This window comes from Brachyistius frenatus, unplaced genomic scaffold, assembly GCF_029030835.1.
Source record: "Brachyistius frenatus isolate BFR_SWC_R1_liver_20210118 unplaced genomic scaffold, ASM2903083v1 Contig_172, whole genome shotgun sequence".
NCBI lineage: Eukaryota > Metazoa > Chordata > Actinopteri > Embiotocidae > Brachyistius > Brachyistius frenatus.
This window is the reverse complement of record NW_027210771.1, coordinates 106437-132595: the sequence shown is the minus strand read 5'-3', so window position 1 is coordinate 132595 and position 26159 is coordinate 106437. Positions and strand designations below refer to the sequence as shown.

Below are 26159 nucleotides of genomic sequence, written 5' to 3'. Positions count from 1 at the left end.
GGAATCTGTGAACAGAGGGAGGGGCCTGTGAACAGAGGGAGGGGCCTGTGAACAGATGGGAGGAGCCTGTGGAAGGTGTAGGCAGGTGATGATGATGATCTCGTCAAGGCTGCTGCTTTGTTACAGAAAATCCTTCATTTATCTTTGCACTCCTTGTTTTTACTAAAGTTTTGAACATTTTAACTTTGTATTAATTTCAAATAAATGGGTCTTTGTTTTGGATGACACTTTGTGGACCTCAGATTATTCTGGATGTCGTAGGTGATCAGTATTATTGAAGTAATCACATCATGTGATGTTCTGGTCATATTTTATTTTAAAGCTACAAACTTTATACATCAAAAATCACCAGGAAAACATATAGAAAATAATTATCTGTTTCTTATCTGGTTGATATAATGTACCAAATCCAGACCAACTCAGCGGCACGGTGGTGCAGTGGTTAGCACCGTCACCTCACAGCAAAAAAGGTTCCGGGTTCGAATCCGGTCCTGGGCCTTTCTGTGCGGAGTTTGCATGTTCTCCCTGTGCTTGCGTGGGTTCTCTCCGGGTTCTCCGGCTTCCTCCCATCATCCAAAAACATGCACCTCAGGTCAGGTTACCTGGCACCACGCTAGTGGCAGCCTGCTGCAGCATCTCCCCCCTGAGAGCCCCACTGCTGTAGTGAAGACATTTCCCCTCGGGGATTAATAAAGTGTATAAAATCCTAAAAAATCCTAAACAAGGAAACCACTGCCGCCTGGTGGCCAGAATAGGAGTGCATGACAGTGTCACAACAACAATAAAAACTTTCAATAAGTTTATTATATTGTCGGTAAACGAGTCCATTTAGAACCAAAATAATACTGAAGCACCTGCAGTTACTTCATCGATGTGAGGGAGGAGCTACGGGAGCCTAGGAGGTAAATAAAGGTGGTGCGCAGCAATGACACTTTCCCAGTAAACAGGAAGTAGAGGCATAAGAAAATAAAAGCATAAAAAAATTAAAAGAAGCTAAATAAGAGAAAATTAACAAAAACAAAAAAATCTTGGATGAGATAAAACTCACAAATACAGACAGAAAATATTAACTAAAGTTCTAATTTCCATTAGAACCACGAGTGTCTACCTGTAATGTCACCTGGCAGGTAACAGCAGGTGTGTCACACTCCCCGCTGAGTCGGCAAAAACGCTGATGTCAGCAGTAGTTTTCTGAGACATAACTAGTTAAAATTGAGCGCTCATTCTCTTAAACTTCAGGTACATGTGAACACAGAGCACCCTGAACAAGACACACAATAAGATGGATTGTTTGCAAAAAAAATTTTACACAGAAAAATTATGCTTATATAATAATAAAAAGTATGGTGAGCAGTATAAAGTGCAACTCTAAACTTGTGTGTTGACAGACTAAACAATAATAAAAACATTCAATCATTCACCAAAACAGAGGAACTGAAACTGAGAGCAAAGATTCCTGAACAGAATTCATGATTCTAATTAAAAATGCAGCTTTTACTGCAACTGCAACATTAGAGATGAAAGAAGTGTGTTGTAACGTCCTCAGTTCAACATATTAAAGCTGAATATTACCGTGACATTAATAACTGGAGCACAAACGAAGACAAAGATGGAACTGATTTAATTTGATTTATTTATTGCAATAAAGATGTACAAAGTACTGGTAATCATAAATGTTAAAATGTTAGAAAAAGCATATCTGTGACTGTTAACAGTACAGCGTATCAAAACACGACGACTCCACGCTCGCTCGATTCCCTCGGTGTCGGTGAGAGCCGGAGGAAGCAGCTCCAATCTCATCGGTTCGTCATCGTCGCATCAAAAGGCATTCAGAGATTGAAATAAACAAGACTCCAAAAAAAAAAAAAAAAAAAAAAAAGATCAATTACTAAAATCAAAAGGCAACAAAACAATAAAAGAAAGAAAAAAAAACATCAACATGCAAATTAACTTACAACCAAAACCAAAATATGAAAGAAAGAAAGTGGAGTTTAAATAAATATCTTTCTCCTTTGAAATTAGACAGAATTATTTGTCTCCCTTCATTCAGACTACAAAGTTTATTCACAGATTAGTTGGTGTTTGAGACGTGGACAGGACGTCCACCACCATGACGGGTCAGGACCACTTTATGATTGTATACGATCCACTAGCATCCTCCATCATCATGGTGCTACAGACTGGAGGGGGCGGGGTTAAAAAAAGAGAGACAGGAAGAGTGTTCTGGTTCCACCTCCATCTGTCCAATAAGAACCACTCCAACAGTATCATGAAGTAATAATAAAAATAAAAAGAATAATAATAACAGGACAGTTAATGTGATCGAAGAAAACCCTCCAGGTTGGACTGATACATTTATATAAGTGTGTATATATGGATATATATATATGGGCATATATATTGTCTTTAATATACAAATATAGAAGAACCCGTGTCTTGTTGTGATGCTGTTGCTCGGTAACAGTGAGGGAGCGTCGATGCTTCAGAACCAGGAACACAGACGAGATTCACTCGCTGGTTCAGTTACGTCCTCAGTTACGTCCTCAGTTACGTCCTCAGAAACGTCCTCATGCTCAATGTCCTCCAGGCTCATGGATGTTTGGATCCGTTATCCACATCTGAAGGACACGTATGACTAAATTTAGTGTGTTGTAGTTGTTGTGTTGTACTTGTTGTAGTTTTGTTGTAGTTGTTGTCTTGTATTTCTACAGTTGAGACCGAAAGGTCAAAGGTCAGGTGGAGCGGGTCCAAGTGCTACCAGAACCAGTGAGCTCGGAGGACATGAGACCATCTGAGGAGCGTTTCTGTGTCTGAGTGAGTCTTCAATGACTTTACAGACTGCTGAGTCAGGATAGTTGATGTACTGGATGCATCTGCAGACACACTCACACACTCAGTATGTGCAGGTGTTCCCCAGGTGGGTGATGCAGGTGTTCCCCAGGTGGGTGATGCAGGTGTTCCCCAGGTGGGTGATGCAGGTGTTCCCCAGGTGGGTGATGCAGGTGTTCCCCAGGTGGGTGATGCAGGTGATCACCAGGCGACCTTGAAGAGCACAGAACAGGAAACCAAAGGATGCTAACCGCTAGTGTTCATTATTATATTACATTCAACTAAACTAAGCCGGGTCACATTCCTCTGGTGAAGTTGCATACAGTAAAGAATGTAGAGATTGAGACGTTAGATCCGATCCGTCAGAACCACCATGTTTCATCCAATCAGCTGAGAGACAGTTTGTCATCAGGAACCTGCAGCCGTCACAGAGCGGTGATGTCATCGACAATCAGGAGCATCATCACGGACCGCCACCGGTCTGATGATGAGCCGGACAGAAAACCTCCTTCTTCTATCCGAACCCTGCGGTTCTATCTGCTGTTAAACTGGATTCAGGAACCTACAGCTGTTCAGACTTCATGTCTTTAAGATTTAAACTAGTTTTATTTTGTAGATTTAGTGGAAGAATCTTTTCCTCCTCTTGTGCTCTGCAGGGTTGATTATCATCCAGCAGACTGAGACACAGCACACCTTCAGAACCACTAGAACCACAGCCGGTTCTGCTGCAGGACCGTCCCACCACAGCGGACCAGGGAACAGGCGACCTGCTCAGAGCAGCAGAGGGACTGAGGAGTGTTTTTGGCTTTCTGTGGAACCGATAAAGAGCCGACAGGTGATGGAAGATTTACAGGAAGGAGGATGACCATGCTTCCTGTCAGAGTTCTCAGTCTGTGCTCAGCGAACCGGCTGTCAATCAAACAGACTGACAGGAGTGCTGCTCTCAGGTCTGCAGCAACACAACACAACACAACACAACACAACACAACACAACACAACACACTCCTCAAATCACTGTGATGAACTGATGCAGGAGGAGGACAGGAAGGAAACGAGGATGCTGAGACTTGGAGCTCACCTCTAATGGACCAGCGTCTGCATCCTCCACTCACATCCAGCCAGTATGGCTCATAAGAAAGGAACTCAGGACGAGTGGGAGGAGCTTTAAGGCAAAAGTTTGAACGAGCTTATTGGAGCTTTTCTTTCCGGGGGACAAACACAGAAACACAAACATGTAACAGAAAGCAGCTCCAGAACATCTTCCCTACCCAACATATTCAACAGCTTTACAAAGGAAGACTCAAAGTGAAAAGATGGAGAAAGCTACGGCCCGATAGAAACATGCTGATTCGGTAAAAACAAAATCAAAGAGAAGAAAGGCTTCATGCAGTCAAGTGGACTTCATCCAACTCCCCTGATCCACCTGCACCAACACACCGCTGCAACCAAGAAGGAAGAAAAACTCTAAACTAACTATCATCCACCAATATAATATTTCATATGGTCAATCTGATTTGATCTGATTCAGCTGAAGGCACATCCATAAGGCTTCAGGAGGCGTTCTCCACCTGGACAACAGGAACATCAACCGGTCCGATGAACTCAAGTCTGACAGCAACGTGTTCCACATCCTGAAAACAATACTGACAACATGGAGCCGAGGAGGAGTACAAGGAACTACAGGAACCAGGAGGAACTCTTCCTCCTGCTGCTGCTGCTGCTCCTCCTCCTCCTCCTCCCCTCCAGCTCCTCCTTTTCCTCCTCCAGCTCCTCCTCCAGCAGGGCTCTCACACCTTCCTTCTCATGTTAGCAGTATTGTTTCCATCAGTGGCTGGTTTGGTGTCTCTGGAGTGGATGTGTGCTCCGGTAGGTTGGACTGGATGTGTCTCTGCTCCCAGAGGTGGATGTGAGACTTAAAAAGGTGAATCTTCGTCTGGAGGTGGATGTCTAAGAGTAGAAGGTGAGGACGCTCTGGTGGTTGCCGCGCACCAGGAGGATGGGAGGCAGGTCCTTGGACAGAACCTCCAGCCAGGCCATGTAGAGGGCGCTGGACACCGCTCCCTTCCTGGCCAACGGCAGACTCCTGCAGAGACGGAGGAGACGGAGGAGACAGAGGAGAGAGAACAAATGTTACATGTGAAGGTTTTCAGTGAAACACAGGTCAAACTGAAATCACGACTACAAACCTGTTTCCAAAAAAGTTGGGATGCTTTTTAAAATGTAAATAAAAACAGAATGCAATAATTTGTAAATCATGTAAACTCACATTTAACAGAAACTGACCCAAAGACAACATATCAAATGTTGAAACTGAGAAATATCATTGTTTTATAAAAAAATATATAATATTGAATTTGATGCAGCAACACTTTTCAAAAAGGTTGAGACGGGTTCAACAATACACTCAAACAATTGTGTAAAGATTAAAAAAACACCTGGTGGAACATCTGACATCTAATTTGGTTACCATGGCAACAGACCAGTGACACGAAACATATAAAAATATGATTTCAGAGAGGCAGAGTCTCTCAGCAGTGAGGATGAGGAGAGGTTCACCACTCTGTGAAAGACTGAGTGAGAAAATAGTGCAACAATCAAAGAATAATGTTCCTCAACATAAAACTACAAAGAATTAGTGGATTTAATATTCTACGGTTCATAATATCATTAAAAGATTCAGAGAATCTGGAGAAATCTCTGAACACAAGGGACAAGGATGGAAATTATTATTGGATGGTGGTGATCTTCGGGCCCTCAGGCAGCACTGCATTAAAAACACACTATACTGGAGTGGAAATCACTGCATGGGCTCAGGAACACTTCTGAAAACCATCATCTGTGAACACAGTTCATCAAAAAAATTGCTCAGTTTCAACATTTGATATGTTGTCTTTGGTCTATTTACAATTAAATATGTGTTTACATGATTTCTAAATAATCATATTCAGTTTTTATTTACATTTTATACACTATCACTACTTCTTCAGAAACAGGTTTGTATTCCTGTTGAACTTACATGACGATGAGGTTGGCTGTGCTCGAGTGCTCCTTCAGCAGCTCGTTCAGTCTGATCTGACGATTGGTCTGAAGAGCAAAAAACAACATTTAAACATTTAAGATATCAGATAATTATAATATATGTGCTGCTCTCTGAGGCTGCACGACTGATTCACACTGTTATCTGAAACGATCTGTTTATAGAAGTTCAATCAGGCTGGAAAGGCATTCAGTCCTCTGACATTAAGGCTTTGGAAGATATCACATAGAACCAAGTGTCCAAACTTGTGATGTGACACTACAGTGTACAGGATCCAGTATTCAGTATATGATCCAGTATTCTGTGTATTATATATGATCAGGCGTTCACCTTGGCGCGGTACAGCTCCAGCTCGTTGTCGGTGATCCTCCACGGCTCGCTGTTCTTCAGCCTCTCCGCTGCCTCCTGCTCCATGTCGTCCTCCTTCAACCGATACGGCTCAATCAGCTCCTCGAAGGCTGCCACACTGCACAACAACACATCGTCATGGTTACACAGTCAGCTGACAACAGGAAGTTCTGCTGAGGCATCAGAGGAGCAGAGACAGAAGACGGGGACGGAATCTGTCCATCCTGATGAGACAAACTGTCCTCGCTGCTGATGCGACAAACTAGATAGTTGTGTTGTGTGATCGGTGTGTTGTGTGAACAGAACATCTCCCAGGATGCACTGCTCCTCTGCAGCAGTGTATTTTCTGTCTCTGAAGCTGCATGTTTGTGATGTGTGGTCACTGTCTCCACCCACTCAGTGTTTACTATCTGTTCTCTCTGACTCAACATGTATTACTTTATTAAGGTCAGTCACCTGATATATCTGATATGATAATAAGAAGATGTAAAAATCAAAGAGGAACATAAGTGTGTCGACAGTAGAGGTCACTGAATGTCTCTTCCTGATGTCATGTGTTTACATAACGAAACCACTAGAGGGCGGCAGTGATTCACTCTTCCTCTGAATCATCACACAGACTATCATTATCAACTAGGTGATGACAGAGGTACTTCAAACCTCCTCCAGAGGTTCTCCAACAAACATGATACCTCAGGAGGGTCCAGGATGTTTCATTCTGACAGATGGAAACATTTCTGTTCAATAATTCAATAATTATATTTCTGTGTCGTTCCAAGTGAAACACAGTGATTATAAATGTGGGACTGATTTTAGTAGTTAAGGCAGTGAGGTGGTGAACTGAAGCCAGATTTCATCATTATTCATATAATAATGCCTCTATTTGATTTCAAACGATATGTAATATATGACATATAAATGAGATACGGCGGCAAACAGTCGGGGAGGGTCACCTCACACCTCACTGAGCTCAGAGACTCTCTCAGATCTATAGAACAGGACTTACTGCTCTTTCTTGGGCTTGGTGTTGATGTCTCCCAGCACGGTGATGTCGGAGAAGTCTATCCTGAACTTGCTGAGCAGAGTTGCCATCCTGCACAGAAACAGCAGAACAAGAGCTTAGGGAGAAATAGAGGAAAGTATGTGCGAGGTATTTTCAGTAGAGGATCTGTGGACAGAGATAAGAGCACCGGGTCGTCCTGTGAGTGAGGGAGGCTGCGTCACGCAGCCGGCCGGGTGGAGACAGTCAGCACACCCCGGCCTTCGGTGGAGGAGTCATTTCCTGTAGCTTCAACTTCAAAGGAGCTCAGTGCCTCAGAGCTTTGTGTGTCAGATCTGAGCTTTACATCATGGCAGCTCTTCATATTATGCTGTTTTTGTACTATTGTCATGTTCCCAGAAACTAAATCTGGTGCTGAGCCTTTCAGTATTTCACATCAACATCGGTTCAAACGATTTATTTTCCCCTCTCAGGTGTCTGATCTCTTTTAGAGTCAGAGCTCTAACTCTCTAACGGTGTCCAGTAAAACACCTCCGATAGACTCTCAGGACGACCTGCTCAGCCTCAGACAGCAGATTGACGGTAAGAGACGAGCTGCTGGACACAGAAACACATACTGTCCTGATGGACTCAGCAGTAACTGGACCTCAGCTTTTAAGATCATAGGTCAACTGTGTCTAACATGTGCCTCGTCCCCAGAAACACTCACCATGACAACTAATGCAGGAAGTTCTGTGGAATAAATTCATCATATAAACAGGGTGAAGATATAAACCTAACCACTACCTCTGTCCCTTCCTCTACCCCTAACCTTACCTCTACCTCTAACTCTAACCCTACCTCTAACCTTACCTGTACCTCTAACCTCTACCTCTGACCCTTCCTCTACCTCTAACCCTAACCTTACCTCCACCTCTAACCTTAGCTCTACCTCTACCTCTAACCCAGGAAACACCAGCTGCAGGTTTAACATGAAGGAGACTCCTCAACAGGTGAAAACAAGGGGAGTAAAAATTAATCATGTTGGAGGAAAAAACAACAACTTTTATAGTAGTACTAGTTTCATAGTAAACAAACGGGATCTCCAAGTGCAGATAAAAGGTCTACGAGCACCGAGCTAATTTTATCCAACAAAGGAGGCAGGAAGCAGCTGTAGAGGACAATGAGAGACAGAGAGAGGCAGTGTGTGTGTGTGTGTGTGTGTGTGTGTGTGTGTATTGATAGAGCAGCAGAGATTGTTTTGTTCCTAAAACAGATTCTGTCACAGACTTTGACACAAAATGAATTAATATTGGAAAAACTAATTATTTAAATGAATAAATGAATAGTAGTAAACAATAGATTAATATTTCAGGAGGTGACGTGGACCATCGGTACATGGGGTCAAAGTTCCTGCACTGTTCACAACACTGCTTCTCATGTCTGCATGTACATACATGATGATCAAAACATACAGGAACACCTGGCTGATGGAGGGCTGCATCTGGTCCGCTTCAATGCTTAATAATAATAATAAATACTAATAAGACTCAATAAGAGTTCATATCTGCCGACTCCGTTAGAATTCGTGAGTAACCTCTCCTTCCGTCAGATGTACTTACGCTCGGCGGTCGTGATCGATCCGGTTGATTTTCCCGCCAATGAAGACGCGGATCTTACAGTCCTTCCACCGCTTCTTGTTGGTCAGCAGGTAGGGGATGAGCAGTGTCAGACCTGGAGGCCACAAATATCACTGAACATCTGCTGGAAGTTACAGAGAAAACCTCTCCAGGTTTCACACCCTGAGCATCAGTCACTGCTGCAACAGCAACGCAGAACACTGACTTCAGCACACGCTAACTCTGAGCTTCACGTGATGGAGTTCACCGACTGCTAGTCACATGACTCGAACATTTAAAGGTTAAACATGTCATCCAACCATCACCCATCAGTGATGTCATTGTTGGTTTGTGAACGTTATGAAGCCTCCAGTTCAGATTCTGTCCGTCACCATCTTGCTAGTCGGAGTGGTTTGGAGCAGGAAGTGACCATATTTGGACGAGCTGGGGGAGGAGCCAGCGGTGGATCTGACTGGAAACCTGACTATACTTCATCCCGCCCACCGACAGTTGTAACCTGACTGCACCACAGGCCTGTCAATCAAACAGACACGCCCCCAAAAACAGGTCTTCTTGAATCTTCTTTTCTAATGAATGAGGGATTATTTTCAGATGGACCTCCAGAAAACTAATAAGAAGGAGTGACTTTAGCTAACAACACCGAGATAACTGATGGACACATTTTATTCACTTTGGATTTGATGAGAGAAGTTGAATGGGAGTCTATGGAGCCGGAGGCTTTTTGGAGCCGACCTCTAGTGGCACTCGATGGTATTGCAGCTGAAGACACTTCTGCATCGGAACCATTTTACAGACCTGAAGCTACGAACACTTTTATATCCAGTCTGTGGCTTCAACACATAAACTCAGCAGGATTCAGGAAGGCCTCGGACTAGTTTAAACGCTGCTGCAGTCTACACTCAGAAAGCATCATCACAGTTTGTCCCCGTCTCCCTCACTGATCTGTAGAGTGACGTCTTCATGTCTCTCCACAGACACGCTGTCAGAGACTTGTTCAATTTATTCTTTCAAAATAAAAGGTCAGATGAAGAGTTTAAAAAGTTAAGGTGTGAGTATATCCTGGTTCCACTGAGTCGCAGCAGACGTGACCGCGGTCTGGACGCTGAGCCAGTCTGAGTGTCGGTGTCTCTGCTGTCGCTAATGAAGACGCTGTCAGGATGACGATGATGTGAAGTGTCGTTCACAGTGCGGAACACATGTGGAGTCGTGTTCACGTGTTAACAGGCAGCTGAAGGAGCAGCGTGTCCCTGCAGCCGTGAGGACGGATGGATGTGATCCAACATGACACCGATTTATTATTTCATGTTGCTTATCTCAGGTCTCTGCTCACATGATGTCGGAGTCCGTTTGTTATTAACACGCTTGTGTGATAATACTTTGTTTTATAATGGTTCAAATTTAAAGTTGTACTTTTTTATTTTCATTGATACAAATCTCATAATTATGAGACAGTCAGAATAACTTAAAATATATAGAAAAAAAAAATAGAAGTCCATCTTATTCAAACTGTTGTTTTTAGCAAAATAAACGACCTCCCAACAGAATGAATATTTGACTGTAGAATAAAAAGGTGATGGCTGCTGATAATCTCTCCACCTGAAGCGTTGCTGTGTTTTAACATCAACAGGGACGTAGTAAACTTCCTCTCTGTATGTCAGATAGCTGTGGAACAATTCACCATTTAAAGTCAAACCTCTGACTGACCTCCATCATCAAACAGCCACCACACGTCCACCGTCCCCTTCCCCTGCTTCTTCTGGAACTGCTGACTCGCCTCCAGCAACCTCTGGTCAGACACATTGAGAGGGGCCGACGGGCTCCTCTTATCTATAGAGACAGAGACAGAGACAGAGACACACACACACACACACACACACACACACACACACACACACACACACACACACACACACACACACACACACACACACACACACACACACACACACACACACAGAGAAGAAGCTCATTCAGATGATGATAAAAATGTGATTGCAGCTCTAACGTTTGTCTGTAGATTCCTGAGAGTGAAGCTCTGCAGGTAGGACAGAAACCAAACATCTGGACCGACTCTCAGTTATTAACATTTTACATAAAACTAAAATATATTTATCAATATATCTGGATCCATATATACACATATGTATATGTATACGTGTTGAATTACTATACTTGTAAATAAAATATGATTTTATTCAGCTGAATGAAATTTGTAATGAAGAAACACCATCACTGCTGAAAGCAAATAGAGACAGAAGCTGAGAGGCTGAAACATGAAAACAGGAAGCGTTTTTCATCCTGGAAAGAAAAGAAAGCTGCAGACAAACTGTCCAGAGAAGAAGAAGCAGCAGGTCAGACACAGCTGGAGGAAAGTGAAGTGAAGTTAAAGGCATGAGAACAGAGCAGGTCTGAATCCAGGATGGAGACTCAACACACAGCAGGACGAAACACTGACTGTTATCATCTGGAGTCAAGAAGTAGGAAGGACGAGTCAGAGACAGGAGGACAGGAATCTAAATATACTGTGAAGAAGGAGGCGACAGAGAGAAGGAGGTGAGGTTGAGAGGAAGGAAGCACGCAGAGGAGGAGAGAAGGAAGCAAAAGAGGATGAAGAGGATCTCCTGCCTTTTATCAATAGGGGCTGAGTTGTAGCTTTGCCATCATCTTCGTCATCTGGAGATAAAAAGGAGAAAAAAAACAATCTTGGATGAAATGTTGATCTGATGAGTCATCGACACAAACGAAGTTACTCTGTGATGAAGACGATGAAGATGAAAGACAACAGAAGGGTGCACTTATAAAAGATATTCAGAGTGGAGCAGAGCAGAGAGCCTGTTCTGACTGGACCGTCACCTGCTGCTCTGTCCTGACTGTGTCCTGACTGTGTCCTGACTGAGGTCAGCTGTGAGCTTCATGCTAACATCCTGCTGCTCTGGGTTGATTAGAAGAACCTCTGCAGGAGTTTTTTTTGTTCTAGAATTTAAAGAAGAGGAATAAAAGCAGCAGCTCGGAGCCGCAACACTCTGGTCCAATCAGAGTCTCACACGGGCCTCTGCTACACAACATGAAGCAGCTGCATGTTTCAGACTCTTCCACTGAGACTGTACTCAGATTAAAACCTTTCTCTGGGAGGAATGTGATGCAGAGTGGAGGTGAACCTTCCACAGACTCTGAGTTAATGAGCACTCAGGTTGGCACTGAGGACTAAGAGGATTATAAACCATCTTTACTCCCTCTGGTACCTTCACTGCAACTGCTCCCGTACAGAGGGGGAAGGTGCTCACGTTTTTAATACATCTGCTGACAGGACGTCACACGGTCTGGTTCCACATTACAATGTGGGGACTCACGAATCCACTTCTCAAAAAGGGAGTATAAAGCTGGTCCAGATGAACAGAGACGGTAGAAACATGTAGCGGGAACAGAATCTACACCGAACATCAGCCGCCTGTATGGATCCGAACGTCTGGTTCTGTGGGAACATTTGTTCTGTGTGTGTGTGTGTGTGTGTGTGTGTGTGTGTGTGTGTGTGTGTGTGTGTGTGTGTGTGTGTGTGTGTGTGTGTGTGTGTGTGTGCGTGTGTGTGTGTGTGTGTAACTGACACACTCAACTCTGTCCCACACACACAAACAGTGTGGCCAAAAACATCTGTGGACTAACAAACTGGGCCCAGTGGGACGACCGGGGTCAGAAGTCACCGAGGCCACTTCCTGTCACGGCAGTGTGTGTGTGTGTGTGTGTGTGTGTGTGTGTGTGTGTGTGTGTGTGTGTGTGTGTGTGTGTGTGTGTGTGTGTGTGTGTGTGTGTGTGTGTGTGTGGAGACAGAATAAGTGACTGCCTGTATGAAACTCCTCACCCCTGTCATGACTGTAACATAAGTAACGTGAATGATGCAGAAATAAGATGGTCTGTTAGTGTTTTAATGGAGTTTTAATGGGATTGTATTGATTTGAATCATTGATCCGTCTCCCTCCTGCTGTGTCATCACTGTCCCACATGGTGTCCCTGTAAAGAGTGTCTGTCCTCTGGTGGACAGAGTGAGAACAGGAAGTTCTCACCTTTCTGGATGGCCGGACTGTTCTGGAGGCTGGTGGCCTTCGAGGACAGTTTGGACGAGTCAGCATCAGAGTCTTTGCTGGTATCTATGGAAACGATCACATCCTTCATCACTGAAGATTTCTCCTGGGAGGACAACACCTCGTCTGTAATGACACGGAAGGACAGGACGGACAGAGAAGAGGGAGGAGGAAGAGGAGGAGGAGGAACAGTAGGGAGGAGGAACGAAGAGGAGGAGGGAGGAGGAGGGCGGAGATAGAAGAGGAGGGATGCAGAGGAGGAAGGAGCAAGAGGAGGGAGGAGGAGGAAGAGGATGGAGGAGGAACGAAGGGGAGGAGGGAGAAGGAGGGATGAAGAGGAGGATGAAGAAGAGGGAGGAAGAAAGAGGAGTGAGGAGGAGGAGGAAGAGAGGAGGAGACAATAAGTTGGAGGCAGTTAGGAACTTTAATCAGTGTTAACAGGAGGAAGAATAAGTTGTAATCAATGATGAGATGTTTTACAGACGTGACGCTGAAAGTGATCAGAAATGAGAACTTGGGACTCTGCTCCTCTTTTTTCTCTCTCTCTCTCTCTCTCTCTGGCTCCCCTTTTCTCTCTCTGCTCCCCTTTTCTCTCTGCTCTCCCCTCACATCTCTGACTGCTTCTGTCTGAAGTTTCTTCCTGTTAAAAGGCAGTTTTTCCTCCATGTTGCTGATGGAATAGTTCAACTATTAGTTCTCTCTTCAAAGTTTCTACTTTACTGTGCGAGCTTGATTTTATTAGTCTACATCTGTAATATTTTGTTATGTATGTATATGAATATTCAGCCATATTAACTAGACCCTTTGGTGGAAGCATGTTGTGTGTCTGTGGTTGTGTGTTGTACCTTGTCCTTGGATGTGGGACACGTCCAAACCCTCCTTCAGTCTCAGAATGACGGCACCGAACTGGAAGTCGAAAGCGTCACTGAGAGGAAACACATGAAGAAAGAATACAGATGAAGAAAGAAACACGCATGAAGAAAGAAACGCGTGAAAAAAGAAACACGCACAGACACACTGAGGTTGTGAGTGTGTGTTTACACCATGTGACCACAGCTGCTTCCTCCATGGAAACTAAAGGGCACATTTCTGAGAGTATTAGTGGTGGTTTTAATATTGTGGGTCAGAACCGTCCGTGACCTCTTTAATCCACAACTTTACAATAAAGCCGTTCAGCTTAAGTCCGTCACTCCGTCTCACATGACTGCTGCACAGTTAGCAGGAAACCCATCTACATCCTAACAACATGCAAAGGTGCAACTGCACTGTGGACCTGAACAATACCTTCTCCGGGTCCGGTACCGTGTGGTACCGTAATCAGGATGAGTGTGTTTACACGAAGCAGCTCTACTTACTGGATCATACTGATGTACGTCTCCACATTCATCATGTCTCCGTCCCTCCAGTCGTTCTTGAAGCCCAGAACCAGGGTGTTGGGTTTCAGGCGGCCCAGTCCGGCAGCCTGGAGAGGGACCACACGGACAAACAGGAATCACTCACTTCTTAAGGGCTGACTGATCATTTCACTGAAGGCAGTTTAAAGTTGTGATACATATCAATTCTAATCTTATAATAAGTCAGTAACACGATAAATTGTAATAGACTGGATCAGAACTTCATACGGTTGGTTCTGTTTATGGACCACCAGAAGAATATATCATTCATAAAACACAGTGATCCAACAGTGCTGCCATCTACAGGAGGTCTGAACACACAGGTGTCTTCCTGTCCATTCACAGGTGTCTCCTGTTCATTCAGCGGTGTCTCACCTGCAGCAGGTACTGGGATCCTTGTCTCAGGTCCTCTGCAAACACTGGCGTGTAGAAGGCCTTCGTCTCGTTCTTCAGCAGCCAGCGCTGATACCTCGACTGATCTGTGGCGAGCTCCTTGAAGTTTGGTCTTCGGTAGCCCTGCGGACACAGAGACACAGACACAGAGACATAAAGCCGTCAGTAGGTGTCCTCAGGAGGACCGGTTATCTTCCTCTCTAGAACTATAACTTGGAACGTCTTCATGTTGCTGTGTAACAGTCCTGAGATGACACTGAATAAACTGAACAGACTGTCTCAGACAGGAAACATTAGCGTGTGCTGTTTACACCATGTGACCTCTCTGAGCTCCTTCAGTCCAATAGAAACATGTTCCATAGAAGTCCACACAGAGACTCTTTCATCCATCACGCAGGGTTTACGAGCAGCAGGGGATTTATTAAGGCTCTTTACACTGAGCGGAACCACATCATCACTCAGGATCACGCCGGTTCTGATGTGACTCACGGAGTTCTACCGGGCTAGACAAAACACAGGTGTGAGTCACAGGACAAGAAGTCCTGAGGGACAATCTGCTCCACATGGAGGGAAGTTATTAACTCAGAGCCAGGAGAGAAAACGTGGATGATATATAGTCAGCACTAATATGTACCTAATCTGTGTAGCACTCACACAACAAATTGGTCCTACGTGGAGGAAGAAACCTCAGAGGACCAGTAACTGTTCAGCTCCCTGTCATGTACCCTCAGCCTCCTTCACACCTGGGACTCAGGTGTGGTCCATGTTTACATCTGGACTTGTTTTCTGATTGGACTGTTCTACAAACGTTTCCTAGCAACCGGTAAACACGTGACCGAGGTGTAAACACGTCCGTATGTTCTGTGCCAGGCTCTCCTTCATCCCAACCATCAGCTGCTGCACTGATCTATTGTGAAAGCAGTGATTGACAGCTGGTGTATCAGCACAGAGTTCAGATAAAGATGAGTGCAGAGTGTGTGACTCAGCTTCTGGAATAATTACATCCTTTCGTCAATAATAGAGTATTAATCTGAGACATCAGGATTCTCTGAAGCCTTTCAGGACATTAGATGGTTGTTACCACATCTTTACAATCTTCATCTCACCGTCCTGACGTGGCCGCAGATCATCAGACCAACGTTCTTCGTGAAGCTGTAAACCAGGTCCATGAGGGCAGGCCGGGAGTTCGGGTAACCGGTCATCACCAGACACTGGGGTCTACAGACAAATACAAAACATCATCATCACCACCACCACCACATCATCATCATCATCATCATCATGTTTCAATCTGTATTTCATGGACGTCACCTACAACATTTACAACCCGTTTCTAAAAATGTAGTGACGTTGTATAAAATGTAACTAAAAACTGAATTTGATGATTTGAAAATCACATAAAATCATATTTAATTGTAAATATACCAAAGACAACATATCAAATGTTGAAACGGAGAAATTTTTATTGTTTTATAAAAATCTCCTCATTTTGAATTTGATGTCAGCAACACGTCTCTAAAAAGTTGGGACAGGTTCATGTTCACCACTGTGTTGTATCATCTCTTCTTTTAACAACACTCTGTAAACGTCCGGACTCTTCTACTACGGAGCCATGCTGTTGGAATACGTGCAGAATGTGGTTGGACGTTGTTCTGCTGAAATAAACAAGACCTTCCCTGAAAGAGATGTTGTCTGGATGGCAGCATATGTTGCTCCAAAACCTGAATATATCATTCAGCATTAATGCTTCCTTCCAGATGTACAAGCAACCCATGCCATGTGCACTAATGCATCCCTGTACCATCACAGATGCTGGCTTTTTACCCGAGCGCTGATAACAAGCTGGATGGTCCCTTTCCTCTTTAACCTGGAGGATGCAGCGTCCATGATTTCCAAACAGAATCTCAGATTGTGATCCATCAGACCTCAGGACAGTTGTCCACTTCACCTCAGTCCATCTTCAATGATCTCAGTCCAGAGAAGGCGGTGGTGTTTCTGATCATGTTTCTATCTGGTTTCTTCTTTGGAGAGTTTTAACCTTCATTTGTGGACGCAGCGATGAACTGTGTTCACAGACAATGGTTTTCACAAGTGTTCCTGAGCCCATGCTGTGATTTCCACTCCAGAATAGTGTGTTTTTAATGCAGTGCTGCCTGAGGGCCAAAGATCACCACCATCTAATATTGGTTTTCATCCTTGTCACTTGTGTTCAGAGATTTCTGCAGATTCTCTGAATCTTTTAATGATATTTTGAACCGTAGATGAAATCCAAAATTTTACACAACTTTTCCAGTCTGTTGTTGACCCTGTCCCAACTTTTTAAAAACATGTTACTTCCATCAAATTCAAAATGAGCAAATAGTTGACATAAAACAACATCATTTCTCAGTTTCAACATTTGATATGTTGTCTTTGGTCTATTTTCTATTAAATGAGTGTATGTAATTTTCAAAAAATCATTTTTATTTACATTTGACTCAGCGTCACAGCTTTTTTTTTTTTTTTTTTTTTTTTTAGAAACAAAGTTGTAAAACATAAGAACTGTAAATCTGCAGCCATTTTTTTCTGACTTTTTACAGTGGTCACACACACGTTAAGCTCCGTGGGATGTAAAGCAGGAGACTCAGAGTTCAGAGGAACACGAGTTGTTCTGAAGACACGATCAGATGATTTTTATCCTCCTGCCGGGTTCGTTGCCATGGTAATGATCTGAAGGCACGCCGTCACCAGTCAGGTCTCAGAAACACCACTGAACAGTGTGCTACAAGCTCTTCACTAACGGACACGAACCTCACAGTGCACATATGTAATAGAACCGGTTAAACAGCAGAACCTGCTGCAGGTGAGTTTCCGGTCAGAACCCTCTGAGCGACACCGTTTTTGGTACCTGAAGTTCTTGATGTGGTCCTCCACCCCGCTGAGGTGCAGTGTGTGGGTCAGGGCCTGGTGGTAGGTCAGAGCCTGGGTCGACGAGCCCCAGTTCACATCTGGAGGAACACACACACACACACACACACACACACACACACACACACACACACACACACACACACACACACACACACACACACACACACACACACACACACACACACACACACACACACACACACACTCAGTGCTGTGTTTACGGGTCGGCCCGCTCCTGACCCGAGTGGTGTCAGAGAGAGCGGACGGGCCTCTGATGTGTGTGTGTAGCTGCATGTCAAACTGAGAGGTGCTGTGGGCCGTGTTGACGTGAACGTGGTGGTTCATCTGGAGCACCAACTGGTGTCACAGTCAAGTTTAACAACTCAGAAGATACACATGACAGGATGATGTCTGTCTCTGCATACGGTGTGGATGGACGTGTCTGTCTCTACATGCGGTGTCCCTGGGGGTCAAGGTGTCTCTGGGTGTCTCACCGGGCTTCTTGTAGCTGACGTAGATGTAGAGTCCAAGGACGATGACGTTGGTGAGGAGGGCGGCGGCCCAGTTGATGATGAACATCACCACGCAGCACAGCACGGCTCCGGCCAGAGACACCCACATGTTGTAGTATTTGAAACTGGGACGCCAACCTGCAGTGCCACAGAACACGCATCACAACACGCAGGCAGACGGTCACGGAACACGTTAAGCACAAGAGCGGTAAGTCATGTACGCTATGGGTGGTGACAAGATGCGCTTCCTGTTAGGTGGAGAGCAGAAGGTAAATGACATCAGACCGCTGAGTCATCAAGAGTTTTATCCGAGTCATGGCTTCAGTTAGAGAACATGGAGGGACGGAGAGTCAACATGTTACATGATGTCAGTTAGCAGCCGGTTAGACTGACGGAGATCCAGCTGTTAGAGAAACCTCCGATTCACTGAACCACACACTACAGCAGGTTTAGTCATGGACACAATGTGTGTGTGTGTGTGTGTGTGTGTGTGTGTGTGTGTGTGTGTGTGTGTGTGTGTGTGTGTGTGTGTGTGTGTGTGTGTGTGTGTGTGTGTGTGTGTGTGTGTGTGTGTGTGTTACACAATGACAGAGTCTATAGAAACCACAGGACGTAAACGGTACATTAAAGTGTGTTTAGGGTCATACGTGTCCCAGAGACGATCAGCTGGTTTTTAGTTTATATATCTAGAGGAGACATCCATCACGTTATTTAACCGTCTCTGTGACCGTGTGTCTCTACATGATGGTTGTGACGTTATTTAAGCGCAGGTGTGTCTCTACGTGATGAATGTACCGTTCAGGTCGGTGTTTTCTGCTGCAGGAGGACCAGACAGACAATCTGTACCTGCAGCTCTGCTACATCTTTGGTATTCAGGAGCTGTGGATTCACCGAGCTCTTCGTCAGTCTGAACTCTGAAGGCTCACCTCAACCAAGCGCGTGTTCTTCTCACTCACCTGTACAGGTGTGTGTCAGAGTCTCATCTCTGTCTGACACATTCAGTCTCATGTTTCTACAATCATCATTAAATCATCTGGATTTTCTTGTTTTAATGAAGATCTTTGACTGAATCTACATCCAGAACAGTTTCTTATCACAGTGTACCTGTACTACATGTTAGTGAGGTCAAACTGAGATAAAATTAACAAGTCAGCGTTTAATCAATGAGTCCGCGTTTAATGAGCGAATCGGCGTTTAATGAGCAAGTCAACGTTTAATGACCAAGTCAGCGTTTAATGAGTGAGTAAGCGATTAATGACCTAGTCAGCATTTAATGAGTGAGTCAGCGTTTAATCACTGAGTCAACGTTTAATGAGTGAGTAAGCGTTTAATGAGTGAGTAAGCGTTTAATGAGTGAGTAAGCGTTTAATGAGCGAGTAAGCGTTTAATGAGCGAGTCAGTGTTTAATGAGCGAGTCAGTGTTTAATCACCGAGTCTGCGTTTAATGAGCGAGTCAGTGTTTAATCACTGAGTCAACGTTTAATCACTGAGTCAGCGTTTAATGAGCGAGGCAGCGTTTAATGAGCCAGTCAGCGTTTAATCACAGAGTTAGCGTTTAATGAGCGAGTCAACGTTTAATGAGCGAGTCAGGGTTTAGTGAGTCAGCGTTTAATGAGCGAGTCAGCGTTTAATGACCGAGTCAGTGTTTAATCATTCAGCGTTTAATGAGCGAGTCAACGTTTAATGAGCGAGACAGAGTTTAATGAGCGAGTCAATGTTTAGTGAGTCAGCGTTTAATGAGCGAATGAGCGAGTCAGCGTTTAATGACCGAGTCAGTGTTTAATCACTGAGTCAGCGTTTAATGAGCGAGTCAGCGTTTAATGACCAAGTCAGTGTTTAATCACTGATTCAGCGTTTAATGAGCGAGTCAACGTTTAATGAGCGAGTCAGGGTTTAATGAGCGAGTCAATGTTTAGTGAGTCAGCGTTTAATGAGCGCGTCAGCGTTTAATGAGCGAGTCAGCGTTTAATGAGCGAGTCAGCGTTTAGTGACCGAGTCAGTGTTTAATCACTGATTCAGCGTTTAATGAGCGAGTCAATGTTTAGTGAGTCAGCGTTTAATGAGCGAGTCAACGTTTAATGAGCGAGTCAGCGTTTAATGAGCGAGGCAGCGTTTAATCACAGAGTCAGCGTTTAATGACAGAGTCAGCGTTTAATGAGCGAGTCAGGGTTTAATGAGCGAGTCAACGTTTAATGAGCGAGTCAACGTTTAATGAGTGAGTCAGGGTTTAATGAGCGAGTCAATGTTTAGTGAGTCAGCGTTTAATGAGCGAGTCAATGTTTAATGAGCGAGTCAGCATTTAATGAGTGAACCTCAGAGCCGCAGTTGGACCTGGTATCATCTCCTGTTAACTGGAGGACACTCTAATGTCAGTAACATGTAGAAGGATGGAAGTTATCTGACACATACAATATTCACTATTACCTTCACATCCTGTCAGCTACCTGATCGAACACAGAGAGGAAGGAGCTTGGGTTAAAATTTTGATATGAAAGTTAAGATGATGTCATCAGTCTGCTCTGATGACTCATAACGACGGCCGGTAACGCTGCAGTCTGAACTAACTTGCCATGTTACCTGGAGGTTCTCAACATTTCTGTTTCACTTTTCCATCCAGTGTTCATCACAGACTGAGAAGACATCACCCTGTCACACACACACACCTTCACACTAATGATGAAGTCATCAACAGCATCACCATTCACTGCACATCTACCGCTTCTCTTCCTTCGGTTCGTTCTGCTGAACATCAGGTGTCATCACAGTGAACATGTGGACCAGGTCAGCACAAAGAGAAACAAAGGCCCGGTTCTGTTCATCTGTGATCATCACTGCGCAGTCCGACAGTCCACACACCCACACACACACACACACACACACACACACACACACACACACACACACACACACACACACACACACACACACACACACACACACACACACACACACACACACACACACACACACACACTTTTGTCCAGTTGATGTCTGCAGGGTTAAAATGCTAAATTAGCCACTCAGCTTCAACAGGCATTTCCAGCTGACTGGTGTCCCTGTTAAAGATCATTTAAGTGATCACATGATCTCTGCTGTCGTACACCTGACCTCTGATTGGCCGGTCTTGTGAGCTGTAAACTGTCAGAGGCTCTTAGACGTGTCCTGAGTTCCTCCAGTAATTCAATTTGAGACCGCATCAGTTCCCATCATGCTCACTGTTCAACCAGAAACTCGTGACTCTGCTGACCTGCAGCTTGGTGCACTCGGGATCACCTCCTCGTGGGGGTCTTACCTGGGGAGTTAGCCAGGGAGGCATGGAACACCGAGAAGTTGATCAAGGCGTAGGATGACAAGAAGAAGTTGGAGATGATGGGAGCGATGGTGTTCAACTCGGCTGGAAGAAGAGAACAGAGGCAGTCAGCTGAGAAAACATCCTGCAAACACCTGCTTTCATTCAGACTGCAGACACAGAGACGTTGGCAGCATCACGTCATCCTCCACTGAATCGGCTTCTAACATGGCAGCTATTAAGAATTAAAATAAACGAATAGTTTGGAATTACTTCAAGAAGGTTACGTCTCTTCATCACACGTTAGCGTGACCGCTGCTATGTCAACAAACTGGAGCTGAGAAACAGAGCGAGGAGCAGAAAATATTCAACATGTCCGCTGTTGCTAAATGTTCCTGAGCCCATGCAGTAATTTCCACGACAGAATTGGGGCTTTTTTATGGGTCAAACTGTGTAAAAGGTCAACAGAGACCCTTGAAATGTTCAGAAAGTCTACGTCGATGAAGCGACGAGCAGGGCGAGGTGATCGGATGATATCACGTTTCAAGAGGGGGCGGAGCTTCACCGTCCAAGACCGAAGAAGGCGTGTCAGGGTTAGCCTTGTTAGCTGTTTGTTAACTTTATTAGCTGTTTGTTAGCATTGTTAGCTGCTTGTCAGTTCGACGATTATGTTGATGAAGACTCCGCCCCCTCTGGAGAGACAACATGCTGTTCTTCAGAGACCTGTTTTAGCTGGAGGTCCATCGGACATCATCAGGCTTCTGCCATCTTCTTTAATATGTTTCATTTTACAGCTTTGTGCCAAACAGGAAGTGTTGATAGAGGCTGACGTTACGCAACACTGAGCTGCCACACAAACTCTTCTTTTCCTCCTGCTGATAACATCAGAAGTCTGTTGTCAGAGACAGATTGTGCGGTTTGAAGGAGGGCTGCTTGGTGTATTATGGTCTGTTCTCGAACTTCTGATCACTGCTGGAACTGTTATTACGTTTTTTTTTTAGTTTCTTGAAGTTTGTCATCCATCTTCATGATATCCAATCACATGTTTTATTTACCTGCTTTATCTCTTCCATGTGGAGTTATGATGCACACGTGCAGATGAACACAGACTTCAGGTGTTCACACATCATTTCAGTGTTCATACAGTCAGGTTGTCCTCACTCTTATTTTAATGGTTCAGTTAAGTTCACTTCCTGTTGTAGAGTCTCTGCTTTAACACTCATATGTCTGTTTGTGTTCGATCGTCTAGAAGAGGAAATATTCTCTTGCGAAATACTGCAGTCATTGGTGGTGATGCAACGCTGAGTCATGTGACTGCAGTGATACTGAACAGGTGTTTCCATACTGTAGTATCATCCACTGACTGGTTGTGTGTATACCAGTGAGCAGTGTGTGTGTGTGTGTGTGTGTGTACCAGTGAGCTGTGTGTGTGTGTGTGTGTGTGTATGTATGTGTGAGCGTACCGATGAGGATGAAGGCCAGCGCGATGAAGAAGGTCAGGATGTAGCCTCTCAGGGGCTCGTTGTTCTTGCCGTATCCTTTGGCGAACATCCCCAGGCCGGGGTAGATGTTGTCTTTACATAACGCCTGTGAAAAGGAAAACATCATCTCGTCCCGTCAGAGCTTTAAACACTAACCAGAGGTGTGAAGTTAACGTGTGACTCCTGAGTGTTACCTGGAAAACCTTGGGAGCGCTGACCAGCGAGGCCAGAGCAGAGGACAGAGTGGCTGAGAAGATCCCAGCGGTGATGATGGGCCCGAAGCCCGACACCATGCTCATCACCTGGACGGACATCAGACAACATGTTACAGCTACTGTAATCTCCTCCTCCTCTTCTTCCTCCTCCTCCTCGTACCTGGAAGTCGTTGTGGAGTCCCAAGGGGCAGCCATCTTTCTCGCTCTTGCAGGTGAAGTCGTATCCGAACTTGCAGGCAGCATCAGAGCAGTTCAAGAACTGAGAGGTGATGGTGTCGTTCCCACTGGCATCTCTCACGATGCAGGAGCCTGGAGGCAGGACGCATTCAGCCAGTCATTTAGTCAGTCAGTCAGTCATGTAATGAACTCTACAGCCAGCAGGTTGTACTGCACCTGTAGAGACAGCGACACCAAGGTAGACGATCCCTGTGATGACGATGGCCAGCAGGGTTCCTCTGGGGATGGCCAGCTGAGGGTCCTGCAACACATTATTATTATTACTACTACTATTATTATTATTATTTGTAATATGATCTATTATTATTGTTAAAATTATGTATTATTTTATTAATATGTATTATTATATTTATTATTAATGTTATTTATTTATTATTATTTATCATTGTTAATATTATTTAAAATCATTATTATTATTACTACTACTAGTACTTACAGCCAGGTCTCCTGAGATGTTGGCTCCAGCCAGGATGCCGGTGGCTGCAGGGAAGAAGATGGAGAACACCGAGAAGAAGGTCTGTCCTCTGAAGTCCGGACCCATGTTCTCCCACATGATGGAACCTGTTGAGAGAAACAACAGCAGCTGACAGTCACGCTGACAGAGGAAGGACTGCTGTTAAATCTTCTGGAACGGAGTCGTACCGTCGTAGCCGAAGAAGCCCCGAGACTCCTTAGCTTTAACAGGAATGAAGCTGCCGATGAAGTAGTTGATGATGGCTGTGATGAGGACGATGAGCAGAAAGATCTGAGCCTGCAGGGAGCAGAGAGGACGTCAGTCAGCAGTCAGGGTGGGACAGACGGTGTGGGACAGACGGTGCAGGACGCACAGGGTGGGACAGTCTGGGTGGGACAGACAGGGTGTGCCTACCTTGGCCTCCCACTCCATCCCAGCCACAGAGATTCCCAAGAGGAGGATGACTGTGATGGTTCCGATGATCCGGATGTCGTTAGTCTCATCAGTCATGATGGCGTCGACACCCTGAGAGACGGGTTGTTGTTAAAGGAATAATTATTATGGTCTGTTGGTGATGAGTGAACACTATAATATATAAATAAAGTGTGGAGGACACTTACATTGAGAAGTTGCACGACCGTCTCAGCGAAGCCCACCACGTACATGGCGACAGCCACCGCGTTGGCGAAGGCAAAGATGAGCCCGATGGAGCCTCCGAACTCCGGCCCCAGACTCCTGGAGATCAGGTAGTACGCTCCACCTGGAGGTACCGGGACACGTTAGACAAACCTGGAGCAGTCAGGAGGGACTCAGAACAGAACCAGCAGATACAGTAGACGGTCCAAACTGTCAGTCAAATCTGATAACTTCCTGACCCGGCTCCAAAAAGCCTTCGGCTCCACAGACTCCCATTCAACTTCTCTCATCAAATCCAAAGTGAATCAAATGTGTCCATCAGTTATCTCGGTGTTGTTAGCTAAAGTCACTCCTTCTTCTTAGTTTTCTGGAGGTCCATCTGAAAATAAGCCCTCATTCATTAGAAAAGAAGATTCAAGAAGACCTGTTTTTGGGGGCGTGTCTGTTTGATTGACAGGCCTGTGGTGCAGTCAGGTTACAGCTATCAGTGGGTGGGTACTTATGTAAATAGTTTCCTGTGTATGATTGCTTATATTTTGATAATGTTACCTATTTCTGATAATAAAACCTCAAGTGAGAGGTCTCCACATCAGAGTGATATCAGGTCCAGAATCACACACACAAGTCTGATGGAGGAATGAAGACTGACTGGCCATGAAGGGTTTATGTGTCCAGGTGTGGACAAGTGAGGACAGAGCAGGTCCCTGTCCAGACACGTCCCACTGAACATCAGGTTGAAGACGTTTGTGTCCTGCAGGCTATTCCTGCACGCGAACCGACCTTTCACCTACTTTACAGGTGAGAAGAGTCTCTTTATGTAAATGAGCCGTTTCGTGGGCGTGTCCATCTGAAGACAGCTGATGTTCCTTTAAACAGCATCTGTGCTGGTTCTGATTTCACTTCTAAAACTCCTCTCAGTTCATCTGACAGAACATTTACAGGCTGTTTTCACAAGAAAAAGTCCCATAATTCCTTTCAGTGGCTCAGATGTAACCCGACACCTTCCTCCAAGCCTGCGGAGAATATGCAAATAGTCTCTGTCTCCGCCCACCCTCTGGTGCGGCAGCTCCTCCACAGGTTGATGGGACTGTTTGGTCACAAATGTGATGAATGAAGTCAGCAACCGTGTTGCTGACTACATGCGTCATGTATTAAAAACAGCACACGGATGTTTGACAGGACCACGTGTTTATACCAGGAAGTAGACTTTGATATTAAAAACAGAGGGTCAGAGGAGACATTAGATTAAACTCCCTGTTCCAATTAAAACTCCAATAAATTCAATAAATATTAAAGTGGATTATAATCCGTCTATAAATGTCTCGGGACTCTCAGAGGACTGAATGGTTCCTGTAGATCTACCAGCAGGTCTCAGAGGACTGTTGTAAAGGGACCTGAGGACACGGTGACCTCCTGAACTACAGAAACATAAAATAAGAAACTGAAAACTACCATCCGAGTCAGAGCGCTGCTGGAATCTTCCTCTAAACCTGGGGGTCACCAAGACGACAGAGATGCTCCGTTGCAGGGATATCTAGGCGTCGATTTCCAAGTGAACTTGTGTCCAACATCTCTGTCAGCTCAGACCAGGTCTAAACCTAGAACAACCTGCAGACAGCTGCTTAATGTCTTCAGTGTTCAGACTGATCCAACATCACAGACAGCTTTAACAGATGTTCCACCCGTTTAATCCACTTACATAACAACTAAATCGGGTTTAATGAAACCT

General features: G+C 44.8%; 1 protein-coding gene across 2 annotated transcripts in view; it reads right to left on the bottom strand.

Moving 5' to 3' along the window:
* Window positions 1–1615: 1615 nt before the first annotated feature.
* Window positions 1616–26159, bottom strand: part of LOC138632033 (solute carrier family 12 member 2-like) — a 45674-nt gene continuing 21130 nt past the window's right edge. Inside the window, exons 5-27 of one of the 2 annotated variants that reach the window (XM_069717293.1) lie at window positions 24415–24554; window positions 24209–24319; window positions 23983–24091; window positions 23777–23901; window positions 23497–23581; window positions 23264–23412; window positions 23083–23190; window positions 22871–22994; window positions 21411–21512; window positions 18101–18256; window positions 17584–17683; window positions 15803–15914; window positions 14679–14819; window positions 14265–14371; window positions 13755–13834; window positions 12892–13035; window positions 11459–11506; window positions 10538–10660; window positions 8816–8927; window positions 7221–7307; window positions 6197–6332; window positions 5846–5913; window positions 1616–4912 (exon numbers count right to left, since the gene is read on the bottom strand). In XM_069717293.1, coding sequence (XP_069573394.1) covers window positions 4777–4912; window positions 5846–5913; window positions 6197–6332; window positions 7221–7307; window positions 8816–8927; window positions 10538–10660; window positions 11459–11506; window positions 12892–13035; window positions 13755–13834; window positions 14265–14371; window positions 14679–14819; window positions 15803–15914; window positions 17584–17683; window positions 18101–18256; window positions 21411–21512; window positions 22871–22994; window positions 23083–23190; window positions 23264–23412; window positions 23497–23581; window positions 23777–23901; window positions 23983–24091; window positions 24209–24319; window positions 24415–24554 — 2603 coding nt within the window. In that variant the 3' untranslated portion in view covers window positions 1616–4776. The remainder of the gene's footprint in view (window positions 4913–5845; window positions 5914–6196; window positions 6333–7220; window positions 7308–8815; window positions 8928–10537; window positions 10661–11458; window positions 11507–12891; window positions 13036–13754; window positions 13835–14264; window positions 14372–14678; window positions 14820–15802; window positions 15915–17583; window positions 17684–18100; window positions 18257–21410; window positions 21513–22870; window positions 22995–23082; window positions 23191–23263; window positions 23413–23496; window positions 23582–23776; window positions 23902–23982; window positions 24092–24208; window positions 24320–24414; window positions 24555–26159) is intronic. The other variant, XM_069717294.1, reaches the window with a different exon arrangement.